Source organism: Sinocyclocheilus rhinocerous, unplaced genomic scaffold, assembly GCF_001515625.1.
Source record: "Sinocyclocheilus rhinocerous isolate Xijiao unplaced genomic scaffold, SAMN03320098_v1.1 scaffold1426, whole genome shotgun sequence".
In the NCBI taxonomy this organism is placed as follows: Eukaryota; Metazoa; Chordata; class Actinopteri; order Cypriniformes; family Cyprinidae; genus Sinocyclocheilus; species Sinocyclocheilus rhinocerous.
Window position 1 is genome coordinate 510,553 of NW_015630392.1, and position 26,736 is coordinate 537,288.

The window sequence follows — 26,736 nt, forward strand, 5'->3', positions numbered from 1 at the left end:
TATCAGCGACTCAATTTCAGTAAGATAAGACTTGGAAAACCATTTGACTGAACCCTGACGGTGATGATACCGCGATGTCCAATATACTTGATATATAATGGTGCATATGATAAATAATTAAGTGATATACAGTGTTACTGTAATAATATTACTTTTTGCAGTAACTAGTAGTGTAACTAATTACTAATAAGATTTCAGTAATAATATTACAGTTACATCCATAAAACAGCTTAGTTACTTCGTTTCTTTTGATGCCTCAACCCCGCTGATTTAAAATCCAACAATCAAATAATTCCTAGATTTATTTTCATAATTTTCACGACTTGCACATGCATGTGATGTCCCCAGTGCAGCAGGCAAGCTTGGAATATGGAAAAGCGTACATTCAGCAGATAGAAATATTGCATTATATTGATTTTGTCAGGAAAAAAGATGATCTGAACACTGTTGTGTAAATTGTGGCTTTACTTTACTCTGGCATTACATCCCACCCACATCCCTCTGATCAGCATGTGGTACATTATATTACTATAATTAAAAATCTTTTTGGAAAATTAAACAGTTTCTTACAAACTTATGTGATTTGATAAAATACATAATGAAATATAATCGTATATGGGTAACGGAAAAATTACATATTAGCTTCAAGCTACACATGACAATTAATGAGATTAATACAACACTTCTACTTGAATGTCACTATCAATCACTATTGAGTGTTTGTAATAACTTCTGACTGCGATCCAATGTGGATTTTGGTCAAATGATGAGGCAGAAATATATTGTTAGTAACATTCTAGATTAAGAATTTATGTGTAAGATACACAGTTACAAGTTCTGTGGGGCGTGAAGAAAAAGTAATGTAACTAGTAGTATAACTAATTACTGTTGCCAGAAAGTAATAAGTAAAGTAACAATATTAATTTTGAAAGGAGTAACTAGTAATGAGTAATATATTACATTCTTTGAGTAACTAGCCCAACACTGGTGATATATGAAGTATAATATACATATTATAATTATTATAAATAATAATACTAAATTATATTAATTGAATTGAATTAGTATAATTTATTTATACTAATAAATTGTACTACTAATAATACTAAATTATACTGATATTAAATTCATATTTCATATCATTACTTACTCCATGAGGATATATCATGCAGCCTGTCCATGTTGGCATCTGCTTCATTTAACTAACAAACGAAACGTACCAAAATACGGACATTTAGACCCCCTTCTGGTCTAAAGTATTTAATTGGCTAGACATTTTTCTTTCTAGTGCAAGCTCCATACATTTTTTTTTTTTTAATTCTTAACTACTTGTCACAAACTCACAAAACAAAAGTGCAAAAGTCGTTGAAATTCATTGGTCACACCCAGACATAGAAAGCATTTACTCTTTTTTAATTGGCCTACAGCAGTTGATAAAGTCCATTCCATCATTCTAACCATATAGGCCTAATATGGTCAGATGCATTATTCTTTGCATTTATCATGGTTTTTCCCTGCTATCTGCAACCCATCAATTGAATATCATTTTATTTTTCCTCATCACTGTAGTGGTATTTTTCATATTAAAACAACTTAGGTCGTTATGTCAAACACCAAGAAACACCAAGGATTCACTCAAGACAAGGCCTCTTTTTTCATTTTCCACTCAGGTCGAGACTGGGGTGTGCGATATAAATCGTCTGCGCTGTGCTAATATCGTAAGTGTTATTTTAATGATGTGCGATCTGACATTATCGAGTAGCCTATATCACAAAAACCAAACAAATACACACTCAGAGAGTGCACGCATACACTGTGTGATATAGTCTATTAAAGGGGTCATATGACGTTGCTAAAAAAGAACATTCTTTTGTGTATTTGGTGTAATGAAATGTGTTTATGCGGTTTAAAGGGGTCATATGATGCGATTTCAAGTTTTCCTTTCTCTTTGGAGTGTTACAACCTGTTTGTGAATAGATAAGATCCCTAAAGTTGCAAAGACTAAAGTCTCAAACCCAAAGAGGTATTCTTTATAAAAGTTAAGACTCGTCCACTCCCTTCTAAAACGCCTCGTTTAAACACGCCCCCACAAGATTTGCATAACACCGCCCAAATGTTTAAGTTGTATTTACAACACTGTTCCAGAACAGTTCAACCCATATATTCATGTGTGTGCAACGCATTTTATGGAGGACGAGGGCTGTTTCCTAAGAGAGTAGCCTACAATGCCGGTTTTCTGACAAATAATGCTGACTCACAGCTTGTAAGTACGTTTTCATATTTAAAGGATTTGCCACTGATGATTCAAATGCGAGTTTTGAATATCTCTTTGGGTTTGAGACTTTAGTCTTTGCAACTTTAGGGATCTTTTCTATTCACAAACAGCTTGTAACACTCCAAAGAGAAAGGAAAACTTGAAATTGCATCGTATGACCCCTTTAAAACGCATTTAGAATGCCCATAAGATTCAAGATATGAGGCAAAATGCCTCTGTTTGTCTTTTATATTTATATAATTTAATATACTTAATCTATATCACACTGAGTGTCGTTTTTTTCTCCAGATATCAGCATGATAACAAATGTAATATTGATTTTTTACAAGTCTAATGTTAGTATTAATTTAGGCTATTTACATTTTAGATGCCGGTTTTTGCTGAATTTCGCTCAGAAAAAGAGTTCCAAACGGCACTATTTTGCGCCACTGAAGGACGCGTTTTTATGAATGACCGGTTTTTTGTTTTTTTTGAACGAATGATTCAGTGACTCACTCATTAAAAGTGTCAAATGTTTCATTCCTGAATGAATCAACCTTTTGAATGAATCTATTTAATCTCAATGACTCCTTCATTAACAGTAACTTGCCGCCAGCTACTGGCGGGTTTAATTTCACATTTCAAGCCTATTTCAAGCTTCTCAAATATCAATAGGCCTATTCAACATTTAAAAAAAGAAATGCATTTGTAACTGCTGGTTAAATGCATCCATGTCCCCTCTGACCTGCATTAAACGGTCTGTGTAAACGAATCTAAATGCTACTTCAGATGCCAATTTATTTAGAAAAAAAAAATTTGTTGAAATTAAAGAGTATTTGTACCAGATGAAGGGGTTGTTATAACCCAAAGATAAAAATGGAAGCGTTAGAACTGAGCACAATCTTGCTGCTCAAACTGTGTAGAACAACTTTTAATATTTGCTTTTTTTCCCATTTTGAGATTACTTTAAATACTGAAGTTTAATAGTTTAAAAAAAAAAAAAAAAAAAAAATAATCAGTTCTACTTATGACATGTAAGACAATCTGAAGGAATGCAAGACATTGCTATGAGTAACGCACATTCTGGGGCTACTGACGTTTTCTTGGCAACAGACTTTTTTTTTTTTTCAATGAACTTGTAAATCTCAGTATAACCTAAATAGCACATACTTTAAAAACTTACTCAATTAAAATTTTAAACCGTGACTTTAACTGCTACCAAAGTCATTTTCTGGTAAGAAATACTTCTAAGTGTGGATTTTAAATACTTTATCCACCACGGCTGTTGGAGTTCATAAATACAAGAAAGCTGTGAAATAAAGCCACACACCAGTAACTGCTGACATTTATATATTGTAGACAAAACGCATTGCAGAAAAACTTACAATTGTCCTTTTATAAAGAACAGACAGCTTGTGATGGTCTTATTTGTAGCAGTACAAAATCAGTGAATTATTTCCCTCTTTAGCATTTGTTAAGCGATTTTGCAACATTAAACAGTCAAAAGATTTGGAGAGAAAAACTGGAGGTCATTTATCTTGTTTTAAAAAAAAAAAAAATCATTCATGCGATTCAGAAAACGAAGACGCGCAGCACAGACAAACAAGTTCACATTGTAGCAAAACGTCACGTTGACCTCCTCACTGACAGCAGCTGGAGCCGCAGGAATTGCCCTTACACACGCAGCCAGAGGCGCACTTGCTGCAATCAGACGGGCAACACGGACAGCAACCTGTGAAAACAAATAGATTTAACCACCTGATTTTTATTTTATTTTTTTTTAAGTGGATAAGTAATCGGTTATCAATACTGGGTTGTAGTAGTTCACGTACTCTTCTTGCAGGTTGTACACTGGCAATTAGTGCACTTGCAGTTGGCACCACAGTTGCAAGATCCAGCTTTAAAAAAAAAATATATATTTTTTTTAAAGTTGCATGTTGTTGACATGCTGGTAGCAAGTCTATAGTAACCGCATGTTCAAGCACTCAAAAAAAGTCAGCATCAATCTAAATCTGAAACACTTACTCTTGGCGCAATCGCAAGGATCCATTTTTCCTCAAGAGTATCCTTAAACAGCCCAAAAGTCCCTCAGAAATCTCGCTTCACTCAGTTTGTGAATGAGTTGATGTGGCAGGTACCAGTGAACTGATCGCGCGCTGGTTTTATACAGCTCGGACTGCACACAGACCGAGTGCAAAAGCCCGCCCGCTCCAGCCTGCACACGGTGACTCATTAATGAAACTGGGTGCAAACTATCAAACAATCAGGAATCACCATTCCCACCCTGTCACATCAATGTGTTATTTATACGATTATATAACTACCATTTCCACTCCACCGGCTGAATATTGATTGCGGAGTGTTTATGTGATTATATAATTCGATGCTTTTGTATGTTATTTTCTTTTTGGGAGGTGAAAGATCTTCTTGTTTTTAATAGCATTAAGTTTTTTCATAGAATCAAGGAGAACTATAAAAGACCATACTTTGTCATACTTGCTCAGTTTTTGAGCTTCTTTAATGCCTTTAGTTTGTAAAAAAAGCAAAGTGGTAGGCTCCTACCCTATTAAATATTAAAATAAGCACGCATTTGAGCATAAATAAGTTATCATTTAAGCAGATACAGGCCCATCGAGGGCATCTTTAGAAGATGTTCGCGGAGAGGCAATTTTTGAATTTATGAAAGTTTTATTTTCTGCCATGTAACTATTTGTCATCCGTTTGTCAATTTTTGCACACGGCACTCGTGTGTGTGTGTGTGTGTGTGTGTGAAACTGCACGTGCTCCCCCTGTCTGCACTCGGCGAGGATGCTGGCAAGACTACAGTAAACAGAAGAATTGATTTGCACTCGTTTACTCACTCGCTGTTGACCAGGAGTATTTTTCCATTACCCGTCACTTCATTACAACTGAAATGTAACGAGTGCAGAGTGTCTTTGAATTTTGGGGGTGAAGATAAATTATTCAAACATTAAAATACCAAACAAACGCGCATTTATAAGAGTTATGCTCACTCAACAAGTAGACGTCTTATGATTCTATGAAATAACAATAATAAATAATCTGTCATTTTAATAGGTTATATCCAGTTTTGAGCAAGATATTCAAAAATGTAGCTAACCAAATTACTGTAAAGAAAACATGCCAATGTAAGCTGAAAGCCATTGTTTAAACTTTAAAGGAATGTTTATTAATTTTAATATGATTTCAATAAATTGTTTTTAAACAACCACTTCATTCAGTGCTTTTGTGAGTCTTGTTGCTACTTGCGAATCAGCGAATTGACTTTGAATGGACTTCTTTTTACATTCGACAGAAACCTTTCCACATTTCCACATACCAGTCGATGTCTATGAATGTTTTATATTAAAAAAAAACCCGGTCACGTCTTTTCTCATTTGCTGAACAAATTCCTCTACAATACGGATGCTTTAGAAAACGTTATAATTACAAATATGATTCGTGTAGTTAATTCTTCATGCCAAGCTGCCAGCTTTTATTATGGCCGCTCTGTTAAATTCTCAAATCAGGACCCCTGCGCGTGCTCACTGCACATCCTGAAAACAATCCTCTCCAAGTTATGGGCATCAGTCTGAGTGTCCTGCTAGGGAAGAGTCTGAGTACACCACCTAGCAGGGAACAAACTATCGGCTGTGGTAAGACAATTTTCCATGTAATACAATTTATAAGGTTATTGCAGTGAAGGCAATATCAATATGCACATATCTCCCAGCGCAATATAAAGTGGTTCTGCACGAATTCTGTGTAGCTACGCAGAGTTAGCACCCCTAGCCAGCGGTGCTAAACACCAAACACACTTAAGTTGTCTGAAGCATGTACAGTTAGCATGAATCTGGCTAACACATAGATGGCATGCACATTCTTCGTTTTAAATCCAAATGGCGTGGCATAGTTAATATGTTCAAGTAGAAAAACAAAGTAAAAGGTCAGTAAAAAAAAAAAAAAAACCTGGTGAGCAGCGTGTAAACTAAAAGGATTAGCAAGAATAGCATGCTAGCAAAAGTGGCTTCATAATGCCGTGACAAGCTGCCCACTGTTGCTAGGCAACGGAAGCCCTATGGGACGAGAGGCACAGTAAGCTGTTTATTCTATTACCCAGACAGAAGGGGTAGTTAGATGGGCTACAGAAAGCACTACTAAAGCCTGAATACAGTCAGCTGGTTGGATGTCTCATCATTCTTTACCCAAATAGGCATTTCAGTTCATTTATATGCATTCTATTTATGTAAACGATTATTTCGTTGACAGGGACCATACAGAGTAACATTACTGCGCAGTGTTGAGCAGCAAATGTTCTATATGCCTTTAGCTAATAGCTAATATGCAGCACTCTTCCCTGGTTAGGCTTTTAGTGTGGACCTAGGAAACAACATCAATCAGCATCCAATCAAAATTTCAACATAGTAATATATAAAATTAACAAATGACCAATTATGTAAACCCTAATAAAATAATGAATGATCAAATTAATAATTCTGTTTAAGGCGGTTTTAATAGCTATATTAAATTATTTCAATTTTGTTTGTCTTTTGAATTCCATGGGTAAATCATTTCATAATTACTGACAAAGGCTGTTTTACTTCTTGGTACCCTAATTATTGCTTTTTGCACCCCTTGTAGTAATTTCCTTTTTTTTTTCTTGTTTCATTATACTGTAAATTGACAAATAACCATAAGAGCAAACAATTTACTCATTAAAAAAAATGAATATTAGAAATGAAAAATTGTAGATAAAATTTTCAAAACTCAGTAAATTATCTTTTTTTAATATATATATATATATATATATGTATATATGTATACATGTTATTTTACAATAATGCCGCATCATTGATGGTTGATTGTTTTTTTGTTTTGTTTTTTGTAGTTAATTCTGTGAATGTTCACCAAGCCATTGTTGTAACATGTTTATGGTGTTTTCACTTTTTTCTTTTCTTTTTTTTTTAGTAACAGATCGGATCTTACTGTTGTGCCACCATGTTAGTGCCCATCTTTACTCTTAAACTTAATCATAAAATTAACCCTCGAATGGTTGCCATTGGAAAATATGATGGGATACACCCATGCCTCACAGCAGCCACACAAGCAGGGAAGGTAAGTTAAAAGTATTGTATTGTATTATTCATTGTAATAGTTATTCATTCCTTGGCGTCAATAGCAAATTCAACAAATTTACAAAGCACATGTTTTGTTCAAGAATATTCATGCAGAAAGCTTGTTTTCTTCTGACAAGTGCCATTTTTTTCTCTGACAGTATTTGCTCACCTTGGCAGCAAAGCCTGATCTCAGTAGTGCCTTGGCTGTTGTATTTTATTACAATGGACTTCATAGAGCTCTTAACTATGCCAATGTTTATGTAGTCTTCAGCTTTTCCACCAGCAATGTTGTTTTTTATTTTGACAAGCATTCACTGTGTTTACAGTGGGTACGGAAAGTATTCAGACCCCCTTAAATTTTTCACTCTTGGTTTATATCTCGCAATTCTGAAAAAAGTCAGAACTGTTAGAGAAAAAAAATGGTAATTACTGTGGCTGAAACAAGCTTCCATAGTATCTTCTACATAATATACCTATTTGTGTTTTTCCATACGGTCACGTCATCAAGTCTAACTTCTAAACCCATGCAGGTTTTTATCCATAACCCTCACACTCGAGGCCAGAGACCAGCAGCCCATCGGCTGAGTCAGAGTACCCAGGACTCCGATATCTCACTCCTCAATATCAACCAGGCAGTCAGCTGTCTGACGGCTGGTACTCTGGGACCCAACACCACAGGACACACACTGCTTGTAGGCTCTCAGACCAACCTGTTGGCCTATGATGTGCATGACAACACTGACATCTTTTACAAGGAGGTAAGGCGAGGTTTATGTGGCACGTCTCATATACAGTATACAGCTACATTTAAAAAAAATAAAATCCTTAATTTAGAGTGGATTTCTTAGGTCACTGATATCAGGAGATTAATAGATAGATTAATATGAGTGGTTCTTATCCAAGTAAGACAGAAATGTTTGTCACATGCTTATCGTATAACAGGTGACTGATGGGGCCAATGCCATTGTTCTGGGAGAACTAGGAGATATCCAGTACCCCCTCGCCATTATTGGAGGAAATTGTGCTCTGCAAGGCTTTGACTTTGAGGGAAATGACCAGTTCTGGACAGTAAGATTATTTCAATTTCTGTTTTCAATATATATTTGACAAAAAAGGATATTTATAGATAAACCTTTATTTTTTTTTTAAAGGTCACTGGAGATAATGTACGATCACTTGTGCTTTGTGACTTTACTGCCGATGGCAAGAATGAGGTGAGCCATTATACTTTTAATTTTCTCTTCATAATGACAAGTTTTCTAAGTTATTATAAAATACTGCTTTTATAAATTGACCATACATCCCATCTTTCCAGCTTCTTGTTGGCTCAGAGGACTTTGACATCAGGGTGTTTAGAGAGGATGAACTAGTGACTGAGATGGCAGAAAATGAGGTATGAATTATGAAAATAGTCTGAGACATTGCTGGTTGATAATTGGGCAATTTTGGGGGATTTCTTTCTTATTTATACTATTGTTGCTTTCGGTGGGAATTTTTTTCTTATTTATACAGTTGTTGCTTTCTGTTCCTTTCAGACAGTCACGTCGCTTTGTCACATGCACGGCAGCAGGTTTGGTTATGCTTTGGCCAATGGTACAGTCGGAGTATATGACCGCACTGCCCGCTACTGGAGGATCAAGGTAGTATATTGTGCTCCATTCAAAACTAAACCTGAATCAGCCATTTTTCCTAAACGAGCATGATTATTCATCAACATAAATGAGTTGGAAACCAAGTATATTGATATAGTGTCTTATTTTTTTCTTACAGTCTAAAAACCACGCTATGAGTATTCATGCCTTTGATCTTAATGACGATGGTGTTGTTGAGCTCATAACTGGGTGGTCCAATGGAAAGGTCAGTCTTTTAGCAATGACACTCACATTTTCCTTAACAAGGTTTTGCAGTACTGATCAAATGAGATCATTCCCTGTCTAGATTGATGCTCGCAGTGATCGCACTGGTGAGGTGATCTTCAAAGATAACTTCTCGTCTTCTGTGGCTGGGGTTGTTGAAGGAGACTACCGTATGGATGGCCAGATCCAGCTTATATGCAGCTCTGTGGAGGGAGAAGGTGAGTTGACGGAACTTTATTGTAAATGCGTGTTGCCTTCGAGAATTGGCTCATCAAATGTATGTGTCGTCCTACAGTACGTGGCTATCTGCCTGCCAGTAAGGAGATGAAGGGAAACCTAATGGATGCAAGTGTAGAACAAGACCTGATCAGGGAGCTGAGTCAACGTAAACAGAACTTGATATTGGAATTACGAAACTATGAGGAAAATGCCAAGGTTATACATGCAGTTGTATAGTTAAAATGTTATTGATGGACATTGATGTTCTGGAGGCAGTTTTGGTCAGTGAGATTTGTTTGATTTAGGCTCTTCCTGGTGTTTCGGAGGGGGAATCTAAGATGGGTGTAATTCCAGCCAACACACAGCTCCAGACAGCCTTGTCTGTACGAAGAGCCACAGAGAGTCAGAGAGCACACATAGAGCTTAACATCTCCACTCCGAATGGTACAGTTAATCCACCTTCACTCTGTCGCAGCACTTTTTACCTGCACTACTATTAGAATTGTTTTGTCTTAAGAGCTACATTAAAATGTCATCCCTGGTTGACATGCACAGAGCCCCACATATAACATGCAGGGGAAAAAAACAAGAAATTGTGGCCATGAATAAAGAATTAATTCCCTCAACTTATTGATTGCTTTCCTTCTTTTAGGTAAATTGAGAATATTGCTACAATTTAAAATAAGAGAATGAATTAATTGTCACAGGATCTATTTTTTATCCTGCATGTCATGTGCAGTGCTCCGGAGACATGAAGTTTTAAATTATAAAATTGTCATATTCTTGGTGCTGCCCTCCTTTAGAAACCATCATTAGAGCTGTGCTGATATTTGCTGAAGGGATTTTTGAAGGCGAGAGTCATGTTGTTCATCCTAGCGTTCAAAATCTCTCCGGCTGTGTCCGTGTCCCCATCATTCCTCCAAAAGACATTCCAGTGGATCTTCACATTAAAGCCTTTGTGGGAGGGAAGACAAGGTACACACATGTAGAATATCATCATGACGACTGACAAACTTCATTATATGGATTACATTTTGAGGATTCATTCAATGTCCAAACATGCTTGAAAATCGGCGGTTATTTTAAGTTTAAGATGAAGGTATCATGTAAAAGTGAATCGTTTCTCCTTTTTCTCTCTTCTTCCCCATTTACTCCAGTACACAGTTCCATGTATTTGAGATCACACGTCAGCTGCCTCGCTTCTCCATGTATGACCTTAGCGTTGACCCCTCAGCCACACAACCCACAGGAAAAGTCACATTCAGCATCAATGACAGACCACAGAGGGTAAAAGGACACACTCTTAATGGAACTGTGTGCATGACATTACAAAACAAATCTCTATATACTGATGAAATATGAGGCATGCATCTATGTCTGCAGGTGGTCATGTGGCTAAACCAGAACTTTCTGCTGCCTGAGGGCATTGACAGTCCAGACATCACCTTCACCACACTGCGCGCAGGAGGTCTCCTGAAAATTAACATGCAGCCTAGTGGAGAGGTATTTTTATTGTGTGTGTTTGTCACTATTTCTGAGCTACTTTCTCTTCATTATTCCAAAATCTCCAACTAAATTCTGCCTCGTCAGATCACGCTGAGAACAGATGACATTGATCTGGCAGGAGATCTGATCCAGTCTCTTGCCTCTTTTCTGGCCATAGAAGACTTACAGGCTGAAGCTGACTTTCCTGTTTACTTCAAGGAGCTACGAGCCACACTCACTGAGGTTAGGAATAGCAGCATCACCATAAAGATTTTTGAAAATATTTTTCAACTGTAAATAAACTTTTACGTTCATGTTAGGTGGATGAGTTTCACTCAGTGCATCAAAAGCTCACAGCAGCAATGGCAGATCATTCCAACTACATAAGAAATATGCTGGTGCAGGCAGAAGATGCCAGACTCATGGGTGATTGGTGAGCATCCCTAGTTTGATTAATCAGTCCTCCCGCTTTCTCAGACAAATGTAGTCACATAAATGATACTCTGTTTTCTAGGAGAAACATGAAGAAACGCTTCATTGAGCTGTATGACCTCAACAGAGATCTGATTAATGAATATAAAATCAGATCTAATAATCACAACGCCCTCCTTGCCCGGCTAAAATCAGTTAACCGGGCCATCCAAAGAGCAGGGAGATTGAGAGGTGGGTGGATTTTTTTAAGAAGACGCATGCATGGTAGTCAATGAGTATTCATAGTTTTCACATCACATCACACCATATAGGAATGTGCATCTAGAGGGCAAAACAATGCTTTCCTCTGCTGTTATTTGTGCCAGATTTATTTATTATATATATTTTTTTTTTCAGTGGGAAAACCCAAAACCCAGGTTATCACTGCCTGTCGGGATGCCATCAAGAACAACAACATCAATGCTCTTTTCAAGATCATGAGAGCAGGGACTGCCTCGTCATGAGGAAGATCTGGTCCTAAATGACCTTCAAGCACAAAAGTCTGGAATATCAGACCACAGAGACCCCAAAACTGGCTTGGAAAGTGCCCAGTAACCTGGTGGAAAATAAAGCCTGCATGAGGGGATATTTTTGGAATCCAGCCCTCACTGGCAGCAGTTTTGTGTTAGAGGAATAACTGGGTTGGGTTGTCAGAACTGTAAAGTCTTAGACAAATCGATAGCCAAAGAGACTGTATTTTGTGTACCAAGGCAATGTGTGTGTGTGTGTGTGTAAAACCATTGCTATTATATCTGTATACAAGCAAGTTCTTTATTAAATTATTATATAAATGTATCTGTTTTCTGCCTCTGTGCTGTTTAACATTGAAGCTGAAGCTGGTTTGTTTTCCATAATGGAGAAGAGAAAGGGTCGGTTATAGGACACGAGTCTAAAGAATTCATAATTCTTCTGGTGCGCGTTCCCGCTTCTCTGTCGTCGCTCCCGGCTCTCAAGAGTCTCCAGTCGCTGCGCTGGCATCTGGCGCGCGACGCATCCAACAATCTCCGAGCTGTCACGTGATCAACAAAAGAGCTGTTCTTTAAAAATGTGTATTTAGAAAGAAGTGCTGCGCTTGTAACTGCTGTGGAGTCCTTCGAACATGGCGGGTATGAAGAGAATTTATGTATTTAGTAACGTAGCGCGTTTCAGAGAGCTGGAAAAGTTTTTCTGAAACACGCAGCTTTAATGGTGGAAGCAGATGTTTGGATCTGGTTGCAGCGCTATCTTGTCAATGCTCTCCTGGTACGCCTTCATCTGGGTAAGTCTTGTAAATGAAAGTTTGAGACGCTGTAAACCACTTCTAAACCAAGACTAAACGCGAAAATGTAATGCAAAATGAATGCACTTGAAAAAGAAAACCGCGTACTTTACTGCCTAAAGGTTGTAAGGACCTAAAGATTTTTAAGTTTGCATTTTCAACTCCATGAGGCAGTGTTTAGTACTTTTTAAAAGATCTTATCCAAAGTGTAATTGTATATGTTTTGAGTGAATTTCAAATGTTTGAATTACACAAGTTTGCCTAAAAATATGTGTATGTGGAGCCTCTTTTGATTTTGAATGAATCTTTTAAACGAACGAATGGTTCGTGTTCAAGACCATAAACAGATTCATACAGTCGCTGTTGCTCAGAGTTGCAAATAATGACTAGTGTCATTCGAACTGAGCCAGATTTTGTTCATTCAAAGCATGATAAAAGTCAGTGAAATGGTTGCTACGTTGTAAAGTGCGTGGAAATAATGCTTTCTTTCGGGGGTGTTTTAGTAGATTTATAGACACACAACTCGATTATGGTCTTTTTAACGAATCAATTGACTGAATGATTCAATGACTCAATGAAAAAAAAAAGAAGCTCAAAGAAGAAACTCACCATCTACTTGCGTTACGATGTTAATTTACAGAATGGAACGAATCAAAATTTCCAAGAGCAGTCTTTATCATCAGACTGTAGGACAAGTGTCAGACAATCTTTCAAAAGAAATAATAGCATCTCACAATACTCAGTGTTCCTCTCAATCATTTAAGAGAGGATTTAAGGAAAGAAGCATTATTTACAAATCTAAAAATAAAGAGGTATTTTGTGGTGTTGACACGTTGGATTTTGTTGTGATAAGCATCTTTTTAAAAAACTGACGGAGAACTTGGCAAAGCAACTGTATTTAGGCATTTTCTGTGGATATTGCAAATGAAAGAAACACCAGTTTGAGCTCTTTCATTAGTATCAACATTTATTTTACTTTGAAGCTCCAGAAAAGATTTTTAAGTTTGCTAGTTTATCACAGATGTCAGATGTGGATCCTGTTATAAATTGTTTGCGTATCCTGTTTCATAATAGTATGCAGTCCTGGCTGTTCATGGAGCATAACTTTGGTCAAGTAATATCCTGTGTCTCCTGTTGTTTCATGACATCCAGGATGACTGTGGTAAGTCATACTCAGACACATCTTACACAATAGGAAATTGATTTTAAGGACTTATAAATATAACTGCAATTTTTGTTTAAAAAAGATCTTAAAATGTAGCATGAAATTTTTTTTTTGGAGGTAAAATTTAAAGGGGTCATATGATGCTGCTAAAAAGAACATTATTTTGTGTATTTGACGGTGAAAGCCGATCCGGCGATCCACAGCGCGAAGAAGTATTTCCTCAGCGACCAGCACGGATCAGCTCCAGGCATGACGAAGCGATATCGTCCTCTTTTGGAAGGCCAAACAAAGTAGTTTCGCTTTCACAACGAAGCACACAGTGCCTTCACGACATGGCGGCGGTGGCAACAATACTACAGCGAGAATAAAAGTTACGCCTTCTTTCTTTGCGTGAACATTTGGGTGGCGTTATGCAAATCTTCCCAAAAAGTGACGTAGGTATGTGGAGGCGTGTTAGAACGAGCCGTTTTAGGTAGGTGTGGCTGACTCTTAACTTTTATAAAGAATATCTCTTTGGATTTGAGACTTTAGTCTTTGCAACTTTATAGATCTTCTTTATGCACCAAGACCTTGTAACACTCCAAAGAGAAAGGAAAAATTGAAATTGCATCATATGACCCCTTTAACAAAAATTAGTGTTGTTAATTTATTTTGTAATTTTACATTGCAGTTCCTACTATGGCTGTGAGAAAATCCAAATACTTTAGGAGGAATATGAGACTTCTACAGAATTTCATGGGAAGATAACAGTGAAACCTGTCACACCATGAGAAGGGTCTATTTAAAGGGAGATGTACTTTGCTCCCTGATTCTGCTGGTGCTTCTCTTTCTGCTGTTGTATGCCCATCAAAGAATAACGCCCGTATGGGGGACTTTGCACATTGAACAGGGGTCCACCAACTCGATAACCCTCCTCAGTGGAGCATCAATGGGACAGCAAATAAAGCCAATCCCTTCAAAATCTCCAGACATACCTCCATGCACACCTGAGGTTCAGATCAAGCCTAAAGCACAAGGATCATCAAGGGTCAAATCTCAGAAAGCACGTAGCAAAGCAAAGTCTAAATTTCGCCAGCCCTCAACGACAGCAAGGCTGCTTCCAACACATGTTTCCTTTGACTTTGACGATTACCTTCGAAAGAAAGATCAACGGGACTTCAAGCTGCTAATCGATCAACCAACAAAGTGTTCTGGACCGGAAGGAGCCCCTTACATGCTGATCGCCATAAAATCAGTAGCAACGGATTTTGACAAACGTCAGGTTGTTCGACGCACATGGGGACGAGAAGGTGTGTTCCAGAAAAATATGAACGTCAAGAGAGTTTTTCTTCTCAGTGTGCCCCAAAATCAAACAGCGCTCCCGTTATGGGACAAACTGTTGGGATATGAGAGTCACGCTTTTAGTGACATACTCCTGTGGGACTTTGAAGACACCTTCTTCAACTTGACACTAAAAGAAATCCACTTCCTACAGTGGATCAATGTCAGCTGTCCCAAAGTAAAGTTTATTTTTAAGGGTGATGCAGATGTGTATGTGAACATCGACAATATCCTGGAGATGCTTGAGGGTCAAGAGATCAATAAGGATCTTTTTATTGGTGACATCATTGTCCATGCAAAACCAATTCGCAGGCACAACAGTAAGTACTATGTGCCAGAGTTTATTTACGGCCAGGGGATCTACCCGTCCTATGCGGGTGGAGGCGGCTTTGTCATGTCGGGACATACCGCATTGAGGCTCCACCTCGCCTGCCAAGAGGTGGAACTCTTCCCCATTGATGATGTCTTTCTAGGCATGTGTTTGCTGAGGATCGGCCTTCAGCCGACTCGTCACGAGGGCTTCCGCACCTTTGGAATCGTGCGACCGTCTGCTGCACCCCACCTCCAGGTCTTCAACCCCTGCTTCTACAGAGAGCTGATGGTGGTGCACAGCTTGACAGTCCCACAGATCTGGCTCATGTGGAACCTTCTGCATGACCCTAACCTTCAGTGTCACAGCAGTCAGGATCCCACGGTTTTTCCCTTTCAGTGGAGCGACAAGATCGGCAAGATGGCTAAGAACAAGGCAAAGGAGAAGCTTGGGAACGACTATGGGATGAAAGTGTTTGTGGAACATTAACTCCTAGAAAATGAATGTACTTTGAAATTACTTTAAAACAGACAGGAAAGGCAAGGAAAAACTAAAGCAAAAATTCACCATCATGTCAATCAACTCCACATGACATGCAGAAGAAAATTGGATATCATTTTAATTTAGTTAAATCATGGCTGCGATTCAACTAAAACCAGGGAAATAATTAGTTCAGTGTGGCCATGATTGAACTAAAACGAGAAAATAAATAACTCACAAATTAGTAAGTTAAACAAATTTTTTAATTGTGGCCATGTTTTACTAACTTCTTCTCTCATTTTAGTTAAATCACTACAGCAATTTTGAGGGAACGAATTAGTACAACGTGGCCACGATTTAACTGAATTAAAATGCTCTACAACATGGCTACAATTTGCCTAAAATTAGGGAACAGATTAATAAGTTGTGGGAACTATTTCTTAATTTGTGGCCACAATATATTGTTGACTTCCTTCCATGATTGTTTAAAGGTTGTTCGACTGCTCTTTTTCATACAAAGAAAACATGTAATGACCAGCAGCTGTCGTACTCTAGAAAATGAAAAAAAAAAAACATCTTAAAAGTGTTTGTGCAACTCATAAGCTATATTCCAAGTGCTTAGAAGCCATATAATAGTTTTATGTGACATATTTAAGTCATTATTCACTGAAAATCCAGGACTTGGCATCAAACCTGGAGTGATCAGCGTTGACATATGCAATATCTGAATGTATCTTAACATTTCAGGTTTGGAACAACATGAGGATGAGTAAACGATGACAAAATTGTTATTTTGGGGTGAACTATCCATCTAAAAGACTGTTTAAAAAATTGCAAAAACTAATATGAAACCTAAGCTTGCAAAAGCTTTTGTAGATGGTTCTTTAAAAATTATCTTTGTAAACAAATAGTTTCATGGTTGTATAATTTACTCAAACTCTACTAGACTTTAGCAAAATGATAAATATGTTGTTGTATAGGAATCCCAAGGAAATCAGAAATCAAAATGAACACTAATGGTATGTTGACAATGTTCTCATGCGTCAAAAAGTACTGGATTATGTATCATAGAACAGTATATTACTGTATATATTCTTTATTAGAAAAATGGCACTATTTATCAAATGGAACACTTTTTTTCTTTGATTAGTGTGCTGTATTGTCTTGGATGATCTGCTGTCTTTTGGATTTAGATTAAACTGAATTAAATGATTAAATTCGAAAAATAGCCTGCTGTGAACATGAACATACTACTACACTGTTTTAAAGTGAATAAAAAAGATGTTTTTAACAAAAGACAAAGGATGCGTCCATTCTTTTCCCCCATATTTATTACATCCATTCTTTAAATATTTTTTTGTTGAACACACTGTAACAGTTTTAATGAACAAAATGCAAAATTAGCAGTTTAAAAAAAAATTGATAACGCTTTCAGTAGATTCAATGAGGAAACTAAAATCCAATGGTCACAGCATTGTTGCACCATTCTGAGCTACTGACAAACATATACCAGACCATACTGATTTATTATCCATCAATGCAACGATTATTGCATTAAAAACAAACAAAAACAAACAACAAAAAAATGCCTGATAATGCTGATCATCCGTGTAGGTGTTTCTTAAATCTACAGAAGTAAAAATATCTGAGATACAAAACACATTGCAATCAACTTAGATACACACTTTTTTAATCGAGGATAAGTCCCATTTCCAGAAATGGGTTAAATGTACTGAATCCACAAAAATAATCACTTTGGAGGATGGGGAAGAACATATGATATAGAGGGATACAATACATAGCATTAATATGCGCATTACACTGTATGGAGTTTGTCCATTTCTAATTACAATCCTCAGGACGATCATTCAATCATTCCGATGCAAAAATAGGATAAAGTCTGAAGAGGAAACAACACAGCCAAAAACCCATTTGATGAAAATTAAGCATTCACTTGCTCCTGGCATTAAAAAAAAAACATCCACCTGAGATTGGGCAGGCAATCAGCCCATCAGACAACACTCCTCCTGTTTTAAAACTCCCTAAATGACACTAAAACAGCAGTTGTGTTATTCCTTATTGACAATGGAGGTTCCAATTTTGCATTTTAAATCTGATCCTCAGCCCTAAAGAGTTTGAAGATCGAACCATATTTATTTCACTTTAAACTCATTTAAGTGGAACTTCACACCATTTTCAAAAAGTACAGCCACAACCACAACCACTTTGTGAACCTCAAACCATGAAGGGCCACCTACTTGTTCCGTAATATTTTTGACTCTTGACTTAATATTTTTTTGTGTGTGCTGCATTTAATCAATTTAATACTTAGAAGCTTATTTTCGCTGTGAAATAAAAAAAATTAAAAAGGTAATCACTACTTTCTATCTGACCATTTTTTCAGGCCATCCTTTTTTCCCCCTCTGAATTGCGAGATTACATCTCACACTTGAACAGAATTGTAAGAAAAAAGTCAGAATTGTGAGATAAAGTGGCAATTTTATTATTGATTCCGTGCCAGAAATAGGCTTCTTCTATAGTAAACTAGCCCTTCATGACAAGAGTTCATTACCCAAAAAGTCTTTTCTTAGTTCCTCTAATATTCAGGTACGTTTTTTGTTTTGTTTTTAAACAAAAGAACTATAACTATCAATTTAGCTTTACATGCTCCGACATACACAAAGCAGTTTTTCAAACAATTTCATTTACAGAGAAAAAGTCAAGACAGGCTCGGTGGGAAATGAGGCACTATGTTAATAGCATCTTCCTTGTAAATGACCAAAAGCTAAGGGTAAAATACATTAAAATCACCACTGATGGCCTTCCAACACAGTTAATGAGAAGTTACTGTAACAGAAAGCTAAAAATACCAGAATTAGCCTGAACCACACACTGCAGAAGCTTGAAGGGAGGTGGGAATAACACCAGAGAACTGGAGCTTGACAGTCACAGGTGGCTACGCTGCAAGGCAGCACAGCAATGAACAGTAGTTAGAGGTGAACAAACCATCTACTAAAGTTAAAATGCTCTAGTCATCTCTGTTAAATCCTCCTGAAAGTGGTCAAATGTAGGCGACTTCTTCCAGGAAAACAGTGGATGGAAGCTGCTATAGTGACCCTCAAGGGCTGGCAAAGAAAACCAGAAACTCTCTGATCTGTTAGCAGTGTAGGAGGAGTTCCAGACGTCAGCTGATCTGATACGGTACTGTTAGACCGATTAAACAATGAAAATTGTGTATGCTATTTACAGATCTGTACAGGCATGGACATGGCAGACATGGCTACAGAAAACATCACGTCTACTTACTACGGAAACGACGGCAACAAATCTCTAGAGTAAAAAGCAAGGAAGAAAGCTTTAAAGCATTAAAAACCAATCAATCGTTTGAGTTGCTATGCTAAAAACAATTCAGGGACTGTATGGATCAAATCAAAAGGGAATGTTCTTACGATGTGAATTTAAAATGACAGAAAGCTAACTGTTGTTTCTTCTTTGGCTAGCGTTTTGGCAATCAGGTGACAGAAGACAATTCTGCAGTTAAGACTTTAAGATACTGAATAAGGTAAAAGAACTTCACATCTTTCTACTGTGGACAAAAAAGAAAGATGCAAACAGAATTGACGGCATCCAGCGGGAAGGAGAAACAGAAATGGGTGGATGGCTTTTCTCTCCAGTCAGGGTCGCAACTAGCTTTGAAATCCAGATTGCACGTCGTCGTTCCCTCCCCTGCCGTCCTTTCTCTCCGAGACTCGGCAATTAAAACGTTCCTCAGTGGACAGGAGACAATTATCAAGTAAATTAGGTGCATTTTAGTGCAAATGTTCAAAACTAATGTGCTCACGAACAACAAAACAATAACAGAATCAACCATAAAGTGGATGTACGGTATTGAAATGGGAGGTAATCTGTACTGTTGACTTATTAAATGAGTCGATGAATCGTTATGTGTGTATGTGAGCCTGCTCATGTGCCACAAGAATATTTTCACAGCACTGGATCCATACTGTGCTAGCTTGTGCTTGGAACCTTACGTAAATGCATACAAAACACACTCAATTTATGCTGCGAAAGTTTGTCCTCATTTGACTTTGCTCTCATCCTCTGCATTCCGGAAAGCAAATGAAGTTGAATTCATGTGTGTTTTTGTTAAAGTGTTTAGCGTGCAGGGGAGAAATCTGTTCAATGTTTGCCCTTTGGTGCGTCTGGTATGCAAATTTTTAGAAGGTTAGGCAAAAAAAGAATGCACAAATATGCTTGTGTGGAAATGAATCACTGTGCATCCACAAGTACTACACCGATGCTGACGTTGATGCATGTCTGGGTTAAAGCTTTGGGGGCAGAGCCAGGTTTGCATGGTTATCTGGGATAATTAGCAGGCTGATGGTAGCCTCCACGCTATTATTGGAGGAGGAGACCGAATTGGGGCCTCTATTAGGATGTAAAGAAACTCCCAGCATGTCTTGCTTTAGCTTGTGTGATGGCAGCAGTGAGTGAAGGCACACTCTACTGGTCAGTTCAGAGGCTCTGCAGGGCTGGATGGGCACCGTGGGAACGGCGGCTTCCTCAGTGGGCACTAGGCTCGGCACGGGCCAGGCTACTTGGACAAGGCGCTCCGTAGAGAGTCACAGAAGCTATGTGGTTATTCTGCATGACCTGTAACCATAGCAAAATATGGAGATGAGATCCAATAGTTCATGAAGTGCTTAGTTGTGTATGAGGTAGGGGTGCATAATTTATCATTACCATATTGGTTATCTGCCAATATTGGAGACTTTTTTTATTTAAAAAATCAGTATCAGACAGTTTGGGATATTTAAAGTCGGCATAAAATGAAATTTGCGATAGTATTTCCCCCCCTATTGTGACATTCATCCGAGTGAAACAGCTTCTTAAACAAGAAAGAACAAAAATATTTTGTTGCACGATGGAGGCAAAGTTATTTTGATTAAAGATTACAAAATATGATGTGCAAGGATAAATCATTTATAATAAATACTGCAATATTCCATCCAAATTGCCATTTTGAGTTCATGGTGACTTTAATAGTGCATGCCTATTTTCCCTATTTTTACATTTAAAATACCTCTGCAGTTATCTAATGCTAATAATCTTATCTTAAGATCTTAACAAATCCCTAAATTAATATCCATTTTTTCATTCTGTACATTATAATGTTGTGTGATGCCTACATTCACTTATAGCATTTAAATCAGCTGATTTTTAATGTTTTATTTTTTTTAAATGTATATAAACAAAATATTTCTAATAGTGGCCATTTATTAGTTACTGGCCATAACATGAAAATAATTATCTGCTTAACTGTATAAGCCAGAATTTGGGTTGCACTTTATTTTACAGTATATGTACTTACCTAAGAAAGTACAGGGTGATTTAAGGTAACTACATGGGTTAAGGTTAGGTTTAGGGGTAAGTTCACGGTAAGTACCTAGTTATTGAAATTACTTTAATACGTACATAGTATGTACATGCGGAATAGGACTGTAAAATAAAGTGCTACCAGAATTTTAATATCAGTACATCCGTAGTAAGAGCCAATGATATTTCCACTCAACTTTGAACATAGCACAGCTGCAACAGCTATGTGAATAACAAATCTGCCATTTATAGATAGATATTTATTTATTTTAATTTTAAAAAGCAACCTTTTATACAGGCTGACTAAGTAAAACAAACAGTACACAGACAGCTGACCCAGTCACATACCTCAAATATCATCCGCTGTAGTCCAAAGCAAAATGTGGAACCAAAAGGGTTGGTGTTGTTTGCAGACGATGACCTGCAGAGCAGTGCACAATTAATCAATTAATCAGAGCATTATAAACAGGTTTTCATATGCAGAGGTGTCTGTATGCTGTAGCTTTAATCAAGCCATGTGAAAAACCACAGACTTAAATGAAAAATAAAAATACACAAATAAAAGCTCATTTAAAATATTAATAAATACTATACTACTATGTAAATAATACTAAAATAGCGTTGCATTGATGTGGCCAAATCTCTATCTATATGGCTCTCACCTGTGTAGCACAACTGGTTTTTCCATGGGATGTCCTAGCAGCTCCTGAATCTGATCCCACTGAGTGCAAAAGTTCAAAACATAATTAGTACTCACTTAAAAAATCTTTTATGAATTATTCATCACATACAGTAGTGCATAACATAAGATCTAATACATGTGTATATATAACGTATGTGTTGACTATATAATTAAGTCCAAGAACTCACTTTGCTGTAGGTGGTCAGAATGCAGTCCTCACTCTGAGCATCTGCCCCATCTGAAACACAATTTAAAGAATGAGACACAAACACAAAAGGCCACAGAGACAGAACAGAATAAAGATCTAGTCCAGACAGTGTGATAAAGACAACACTGACCTTTTTTAATGATAAGAGGAATCTTGAAATCACACCGATGATATCTGAGATGGGAATAAAGGCAGTTATTCTGATGTTCTTGTGTTTAAATAAAGTGGAAAATGATACTCAAACCACACACTACTAAACACTGCAAGCATTATGAAATAAAAATCAATATTCAACCAATATGCCCAGACTGCAAACCCTCCAGACTGACCTTCCCAACAGCAGTGACCAATTGAAATAGATATTCAACCAAATATTTACAATGCTACAATACATAATACAATAAAAGCAGAGAAATGAGACTCACATGTTGAAGTTGTAATGGCCAGGGTAGTTGGTGTGAAGGACAAATTTTTTGACCAGGTGGGTTGTAGAGTCAAACAGTATGTCCTGGAAAGATATAGAAAGAAAAAACTGCTCAAAGTTCAATGGTTTTATGTAAACTGAACAAACAAAAAAACTACACTAACAGCATGTTATGGAGTAATTAGGAGTAATTTAACTGATGGAGTTATTTAAAAATGATACTCACCACTCCCAGTATATAATAGTTAAAGAAGTAGTCATTGCATTTGGACGGGACTTGCTTGTGAGGGGAGGGTGAATGGATCTTCATCTGAGACGTACAAAAAAGGAAAAGATATTCAAACAGAATAAATGTGGAGAGGGAATGTGCTGGTTTATTTTTGAGAATGTAGTTTTGCTCATCTTGAGAATAATGTGCCGTGTTTTGTTTCAATAGGTTTGGTCATTACCTTATCCTCTGACTTGTAGAAGACCTTATGTGGGGAGCCAAGAGCACTCAAAACATCCTGACAAGAATCTCCAAAGTAGATGTTTCTCTCAACAGCTCGCACTTTAGCATCAGCCAACACTCCTGGGCCACATCCTGAGAAAGTAAAAGAACACATACAATGTGAAAAAGCAGCGTGCCGAACAGCATATGTGTTTACTTATCCAATGATCCAGTAATAACAGAAATTGAATATCACTTATAATCTGAGGTACAGCACCAAGATTTTATTGTGGACATCAAGGCAGCAGTAAAATTAATTATGCCAAAAATAAATGAATAAAGACATACGTTGAGTAAAAAAAAAAACACATAAGTAAGCGCACACTGCTGTTCAACTATTTGGGGTCAGTACGTTTTTTAATGTTTTTGAAATAAGTCTCTTATTCTCACCAAGGCTCAATTTTTTGATTAAAAAAATACAGTAAAAAAACAGTAATATTGGAAAATATTATTGCAATTTAAAATTACTATTTTTTAAAAAATATATTTTAAAATGCAATTTATTTCTGAGATAGAAAAGTTGAATTTCAGCAGTCATTACTCCAGTCTTCAGTGTTATATGATTTATTTTCTTACTGACTCCAAACTAGGGCTGCACAATTAATCGAATTTCTAATCGCGATTACAATTATGGATGCCACAATTACATAATCGTTCAAAGTCCACTTATGTTATTCTGTGTGCTTAAGATGCTTTTTTTTTCTTTCTACATGTTATCTTAAGGGTTTTTCCATTGTTTTAATTTTAGTTTTAGTATAACACTATAAATACCATCATATTTCTACTTTTTTTATAAGTTAAAGAAGAAACCAATCTGATGTATAGTTGACATTTGAGGCTTAATACTATAGAAAAGCACTAAAAGTTAGAGTGTTTTCAGCTTGTTTATTTTCATATAAAAATACGGCATGCAGTTGCATTAAACAATGGTATAAACATCATTCAATGTAAATTGTGATAATCGTAATTAATAATCGCAATTACAATTTCAAGGGAATAATCGACAATTATGAGTTTTGTCATAATCGTGCAGCCCTACTCCAAACTTTTGAACAGTAGTGTAAATGTCCTTAAATATAAATGCTAATAAATAGTTTGTTTTTAAAGACATTTCGTTTCCTTTTTATGATAAACGTTTTCATTAATTTTCAAATGAATATTATTTATTAACAGTAAAATGTTTGATAAAAAGTTGATAAGCCTATGTATTTTGCTATCCTAAAAATGCATGATTACATAGTTGCAGTTTATGATGTGCTATTGTTTTTCTCTGCTGTCTGTGAAAAGACCTGCAATCCATTTTTAGGTCACGGCCCTCCAAATGAGAACCACTGAACTATATAGTTAAACTCACACAATACTGATTACCAAGAACATTTCCAAAGAAGGGATTACAGAAGCTATATAAACATCTTTGTTAAGATCAATACATCTATGATTATGCCAGCTATGTGGCTTATGCTATAGTGATAAAATAAACCTATGCTGTTTGTTTATGTTGTTGATGACTAATCCAACAATAATCAGCACAAATGTTTATTTATCCCAGAAGCACACATTACTTATGCTGGTTTGCTAAGCACTGCTTAACTTTGGGAATAACATGTCATGACATGCCTTTAAACACAGAAGCATGCCAGAAAACAGGAAACTGTTGCCTTCATCAAAACAAGACATATTTATTAATGTCATATTAAAAATATAGAAATTAGAATGGAATTAAGTATGTTCAAAATATGTAAAGTAAAAGTATTTGTTTGTATCTGTTTCAAACTACAGGAGGAGGGCGAAGACGAGAGCAGAGATGAAAAAGTTCCTTACGAGCATCTAAAAATCTGTTAAATCTAATTAATTAAAAATGTATTCATTCTAGGATTTCATGAGAATATGACACTCTTTGAACTGAGATGTAGAGTACGTGATGTGACCATATTCTGAGCATCATATTGATACTTTACAGGTAATATTATTAAAAGGTGTGCTTAAAACGAATTTAGTCACATGCATGCATGTTTATTAGAAGCATCACATAATGATTAGTTTTATGGATTTGGGCTGCTTGTAATACCTGCGGTGAGTAGACGAAGTTTGAGACCCAGCGGTCCCGCCCCATCTCTCAACACCTCCACACTCTCTGCATACACATTACCAAGGTAACAGGCCAGAGGCATCACCGGAGCCCTGTGAAGAAATATATCATTTACAATGATCGCTGCTTGAGGCAATGCAACCCATGGCGTTCTTAACAAGTGCTTAAACTGAACAATCAGAATTAAAGGCCCAAGATCTCAGACTAAATGCAGATTAATGCACCCCTTGGCCACATAAAAATTACAAACAGACATAAGACTGATTTTGAACTTCAGGGTCTGTAAGTAAAAACATCCATACTCGATAGTATGCAGCTGTAATTATCCATTAGTGGTTAACTGGTTATATGGCATTTTTACACAAACACCACAAATATCCAAACACATACACAGCTCTTACTTGGTTTCTTGAAGGTTGTTTCCAGAGTAAATGTACATCCGTTTGACAGTGGCCCCATGGGGAATCTGCAGGGAGGCCAAGCCATGGGCAAAGTTAGGCTGTCAAGGCAAAACAACTAGGAGTAGAATGCGGTGTCTGTGCAGGTGTCTCTTCTGGTGAAAAGATGCTCATATCATCACAGTTACGAATTTAGATAAATTTATACATGGGTGAGGGTTATTGTCATTTTCTAAAACTAAAACTATCATTGAAATAAAGCTCAAGTAAAACACAACTATTAGATTAAAAACTAACAAATATTAGACATGTTGCCTTGGCAACTAACTGAAATAAGTTTAAGTTGAAGCACTAAAATTGAACTAAAACTAAAATTGGAATAATAAAAATAAATAACGTTTAACATTTTTTTACCTAAATAGTCATTTAAAAGAAAACTAAAAATGTAAAAATGAACATAACAAAATCACTAGAAATGAACTAAAACTAAAAAAATTGAAAAACTAAATTAAAATGAAAACTGAAAATACAAAAATTAAAGCTAAAATATTAATAAATTATAAAAATACTTAATTATAAGAGTATATAAAAAATACTTGAATAACACAAGTGTAATTGGTTTACATGCAATAATTTGTATTCATCTTAATTTACTTCATTAAAAATAAAGTACTTTATTTTTTTGCAATCATTACATAGATTTATATGTCTTTTGTCATAAAGCAATCACATGTAACAACAGATAAGCCACATTTTTAAGGCAGTGGGCAATTTTCTACATGTCTGTGGCTAGAACAAATACTATGTGAAAGGAAGAGCACACACTAACAAAAAAGTGGAAAATACCATGTTTTTACATCATACTAAATGCAATACGATGGGTGTAACTTAGTATTCTTTGAAGTTCCATCTAAATACCATGATCCATGAATATGGTATCATTCAGAACCATGGTATTACAATTAGGCCTGTCACGAGAACAACTTTTTGTTGTGCAATATATTGCCCCAGAAATAATTGCGATAAGCGATATTATTGTCATTTTAAAGACCATTTTATATCACTGAATATATAATCATAATGTAACAGCATAATAATGCAAGAAGGCCTACACACTTCCAAATGACAACAAAC

General features: G+C 36.5%; 4 protein-coding genes across 8 annotated transcripts in view; 2 read left to right on the forward strand and 2 right to left on the reverse strand.

Annotated features, from left to right (window-relative positions):
- Positions 1 to 3,587: 3,587 nt before the first annotated feature.
- Positions 3,588 to 4,389, reverse strand: mt2 (metallothionein 2). Its single transcript, XM_016552714.1, has 3 exons — positions 4,280 to 4,389; positions 4,087 to 4,152; positions 3,588 to 3,986 (listed from the first exon to the last, which is right to left on the reverse strand). Exons 1-3 carry the CDS (start codon positions 4,302 to 4,304, stop codon positions 3,895 to 3,897), a joined length of 183 nt encoding a protein of 60 aa, XP_016408200.1. The 5' UTR covers positions 4,305 to 4,389; the 3' UTR covers positions 3,588 to 3,894.
- Positions 4,390 to 4,485: 96 nt separating this feature from the next.
- Positions 4,486 to 12,112, forward strand: LOC107740312 (Bardet-Biedl syndrome 2 protein homolog). 4 transcript variants are annotated; one of them, XM_016552710.1, is made up of 18 exons: positions 4,486 to 4,621; positions 7,229 to 7,369; positions 7,902 to 8,129; positions 8,314 to 8,439; positions 8,523 to 8,585; positions 8,687 to 8,764; positions 8,907 to 9,011; positions 9,142 to 9,228; positions 9,310 to 9,445; positions 9,523 to 9,662; positions 9,752 to 9,890; positions 10,250 to 10,421; positions 10,604 to 10,733; positions 10,830 to 10,949; positions 11,037 to 11,174; positions 11,252 to 11,364; positions 11,446 to 11,594; positions 11,760 to 12,112. In XM_016552710.1, exons 2-18 carry the CDS (start codon positions 7,253 to 7,255, stop codon positions 11,864 to 11,866), a joined length of 2,148 nt encoding a protein of 715 aa, XP_016408196.1. In that variant the 5' UTR covers positions 4,486 to 4,621; positions 7,229 to 7,252; the 3' UTR covers positions 11,867 to 12,112. The 4 variants fall into 4 exon arrangements, with proteins under 4 accessions (XP_016408196.1, XP_016408197.1, XP_016408195.1 ...); XM_016552709.1 differs by lacking the exon at positions 4,486 to 4,621 and adding an exon at positions 5,697 to 5,910 and having other exon boundaries at positions 7,223 to 7,369; XM_016552708.1 differs by lacking the exon at positions 4,486 to 4,621 and adding an exon at positions 5,697 to 5,910.
- A 491-nt stretch (positions 12,113 to 12,603) lies between these two features.
- On the forward strand, positions 12,604 to 16,201 carry LOC107740315 (UDP-GlcNAc:betaGal beta-1,3-N-acetylglucosaminyltransferase 9-like). Its single transcript, XM_016552712.1, has 3 exons — positions 12,604 to 12,660; positions 13,735 to 13,822; positions 14,496 to 16,201. The coding sequence occupies exon 3, from the start codon at positions 14,592 to 14,594 to the stop codon at positions 15,942 to 15,944; it is 1,353 nt and encodes a 450-aa protein (XP_016408198.1). The 5' UTR covers positions 12,604 to 12,660; positions 13,735 to 13,822; positions 14,496 to 14,591; the 3' UTR covers positions 15,945 to 16,201.
- Positions 16,202 to 18,517: 2,316 nt separating this feature from the next.
- The window catches only part of LOC107740317 (UPF0183 protein C16orf70 homolog), an 11,651-nt gene continuing 3,432 nt past the window's right edge, over positions 18,518 to 26,736 (reverse strand). The window contains exons 7-16 of one of the 2 annotated variants that reach the window (XM_016552716.1): positions 25,606 to 25,670; positions 25,184 to 25,296; positions 23,075 to 23,208; positions 22,852 to 22,935; positions 22,627 to 22,709; positions 22,332 to 22,375; positions 22,182 to 22,231; positions 21,974 to 22,032; positions 21,660 to 21,732; positions 18,518 to 20,588 (exon numbers count right to left, since the gene is read on the reverse strand). In XM_016552716.1, coding sequence (XP_016408202.1) covers positions 20,499 to 20,588; positions 21,660 to 21,732; positions 21,974 to 22,032; positions 22,182 to 22,231; positions 22,332 to 22,375; positions 22,627 to 22,709; positions 22,852 to 22,935; positions 23,075 to 23,208; positions 25,184 to 25,296; positions 25,606 to 25,670 — 795 coding nt within the window. In that variant the 3' untranslated portion in view covers positions 18,518 to 20,498. Of the gene's footprint in view, positions 20,589 to 21,659; positions 21,733 to 21,973; positions 22,033 to 22,181; positions 22,232 to 22,331; positions 22,376 to 22,626; positions 22,710 to 22,851; positions 22,936 to 23,074; positions 23,209 to 25,183; positions 25,297 to 25,605; positions 25,704 to 26,736 lie in introns of both variants that reach the window. The other variant, XM_016552715.1, reaches the window with a different exon arrangement.

Bases quoted from the DNA above. Each gene is read 5' to 3' on its own strand.
- mt2 (XM_016552714.1), bottom strand. From the start codon at position 4,304: ATGGATCCTTGCGATTGCGCCAAGA. The intron at 4,153-4,279 runs GTAAGTGTTTCA...TTTTTTTTAAAG, and splicing joins TCCTTGCGATTGCGCCAAGA to CTGGATCTTGCAACTGTGGT. The intron at 3,987-4,086 runs GTACGTGAACTA...TTGTTTTCACAG, and splicing joins GTGTACAACCTGCAAGAAGA to GTTGCTGTCCGTGTTGCCCG.
- LOC107740312 (XM_016552710.1), top strand. From the start codon at position 7,253: ATGTTAGTGCCCATCTTTACTCTTAAACTTAATCATAAAATTAACCCT. The intron at 11,365-11,445 runs GTGAGCATCCCT...TCTGTTTTCTAG, and splicing joins GCCAGACTCATGGGTGATTG to GAGAAACATGAAGAAACGCT. The intron at 11,595-11,759 runs GTGGGTGGATTT...TTTTTTTTTCAG, and splicing joins AAGAGCAGGGAGATTGAGAG to TGGGAAAACCCAAAACCCAG.
- LOC107740315 (XM_016552712.1), top strand. From the start codon at position 14,592: ATGAGAAGGGTCTATTTAAAGGGAGATGTACTTTGCTCCCTGATTCTG.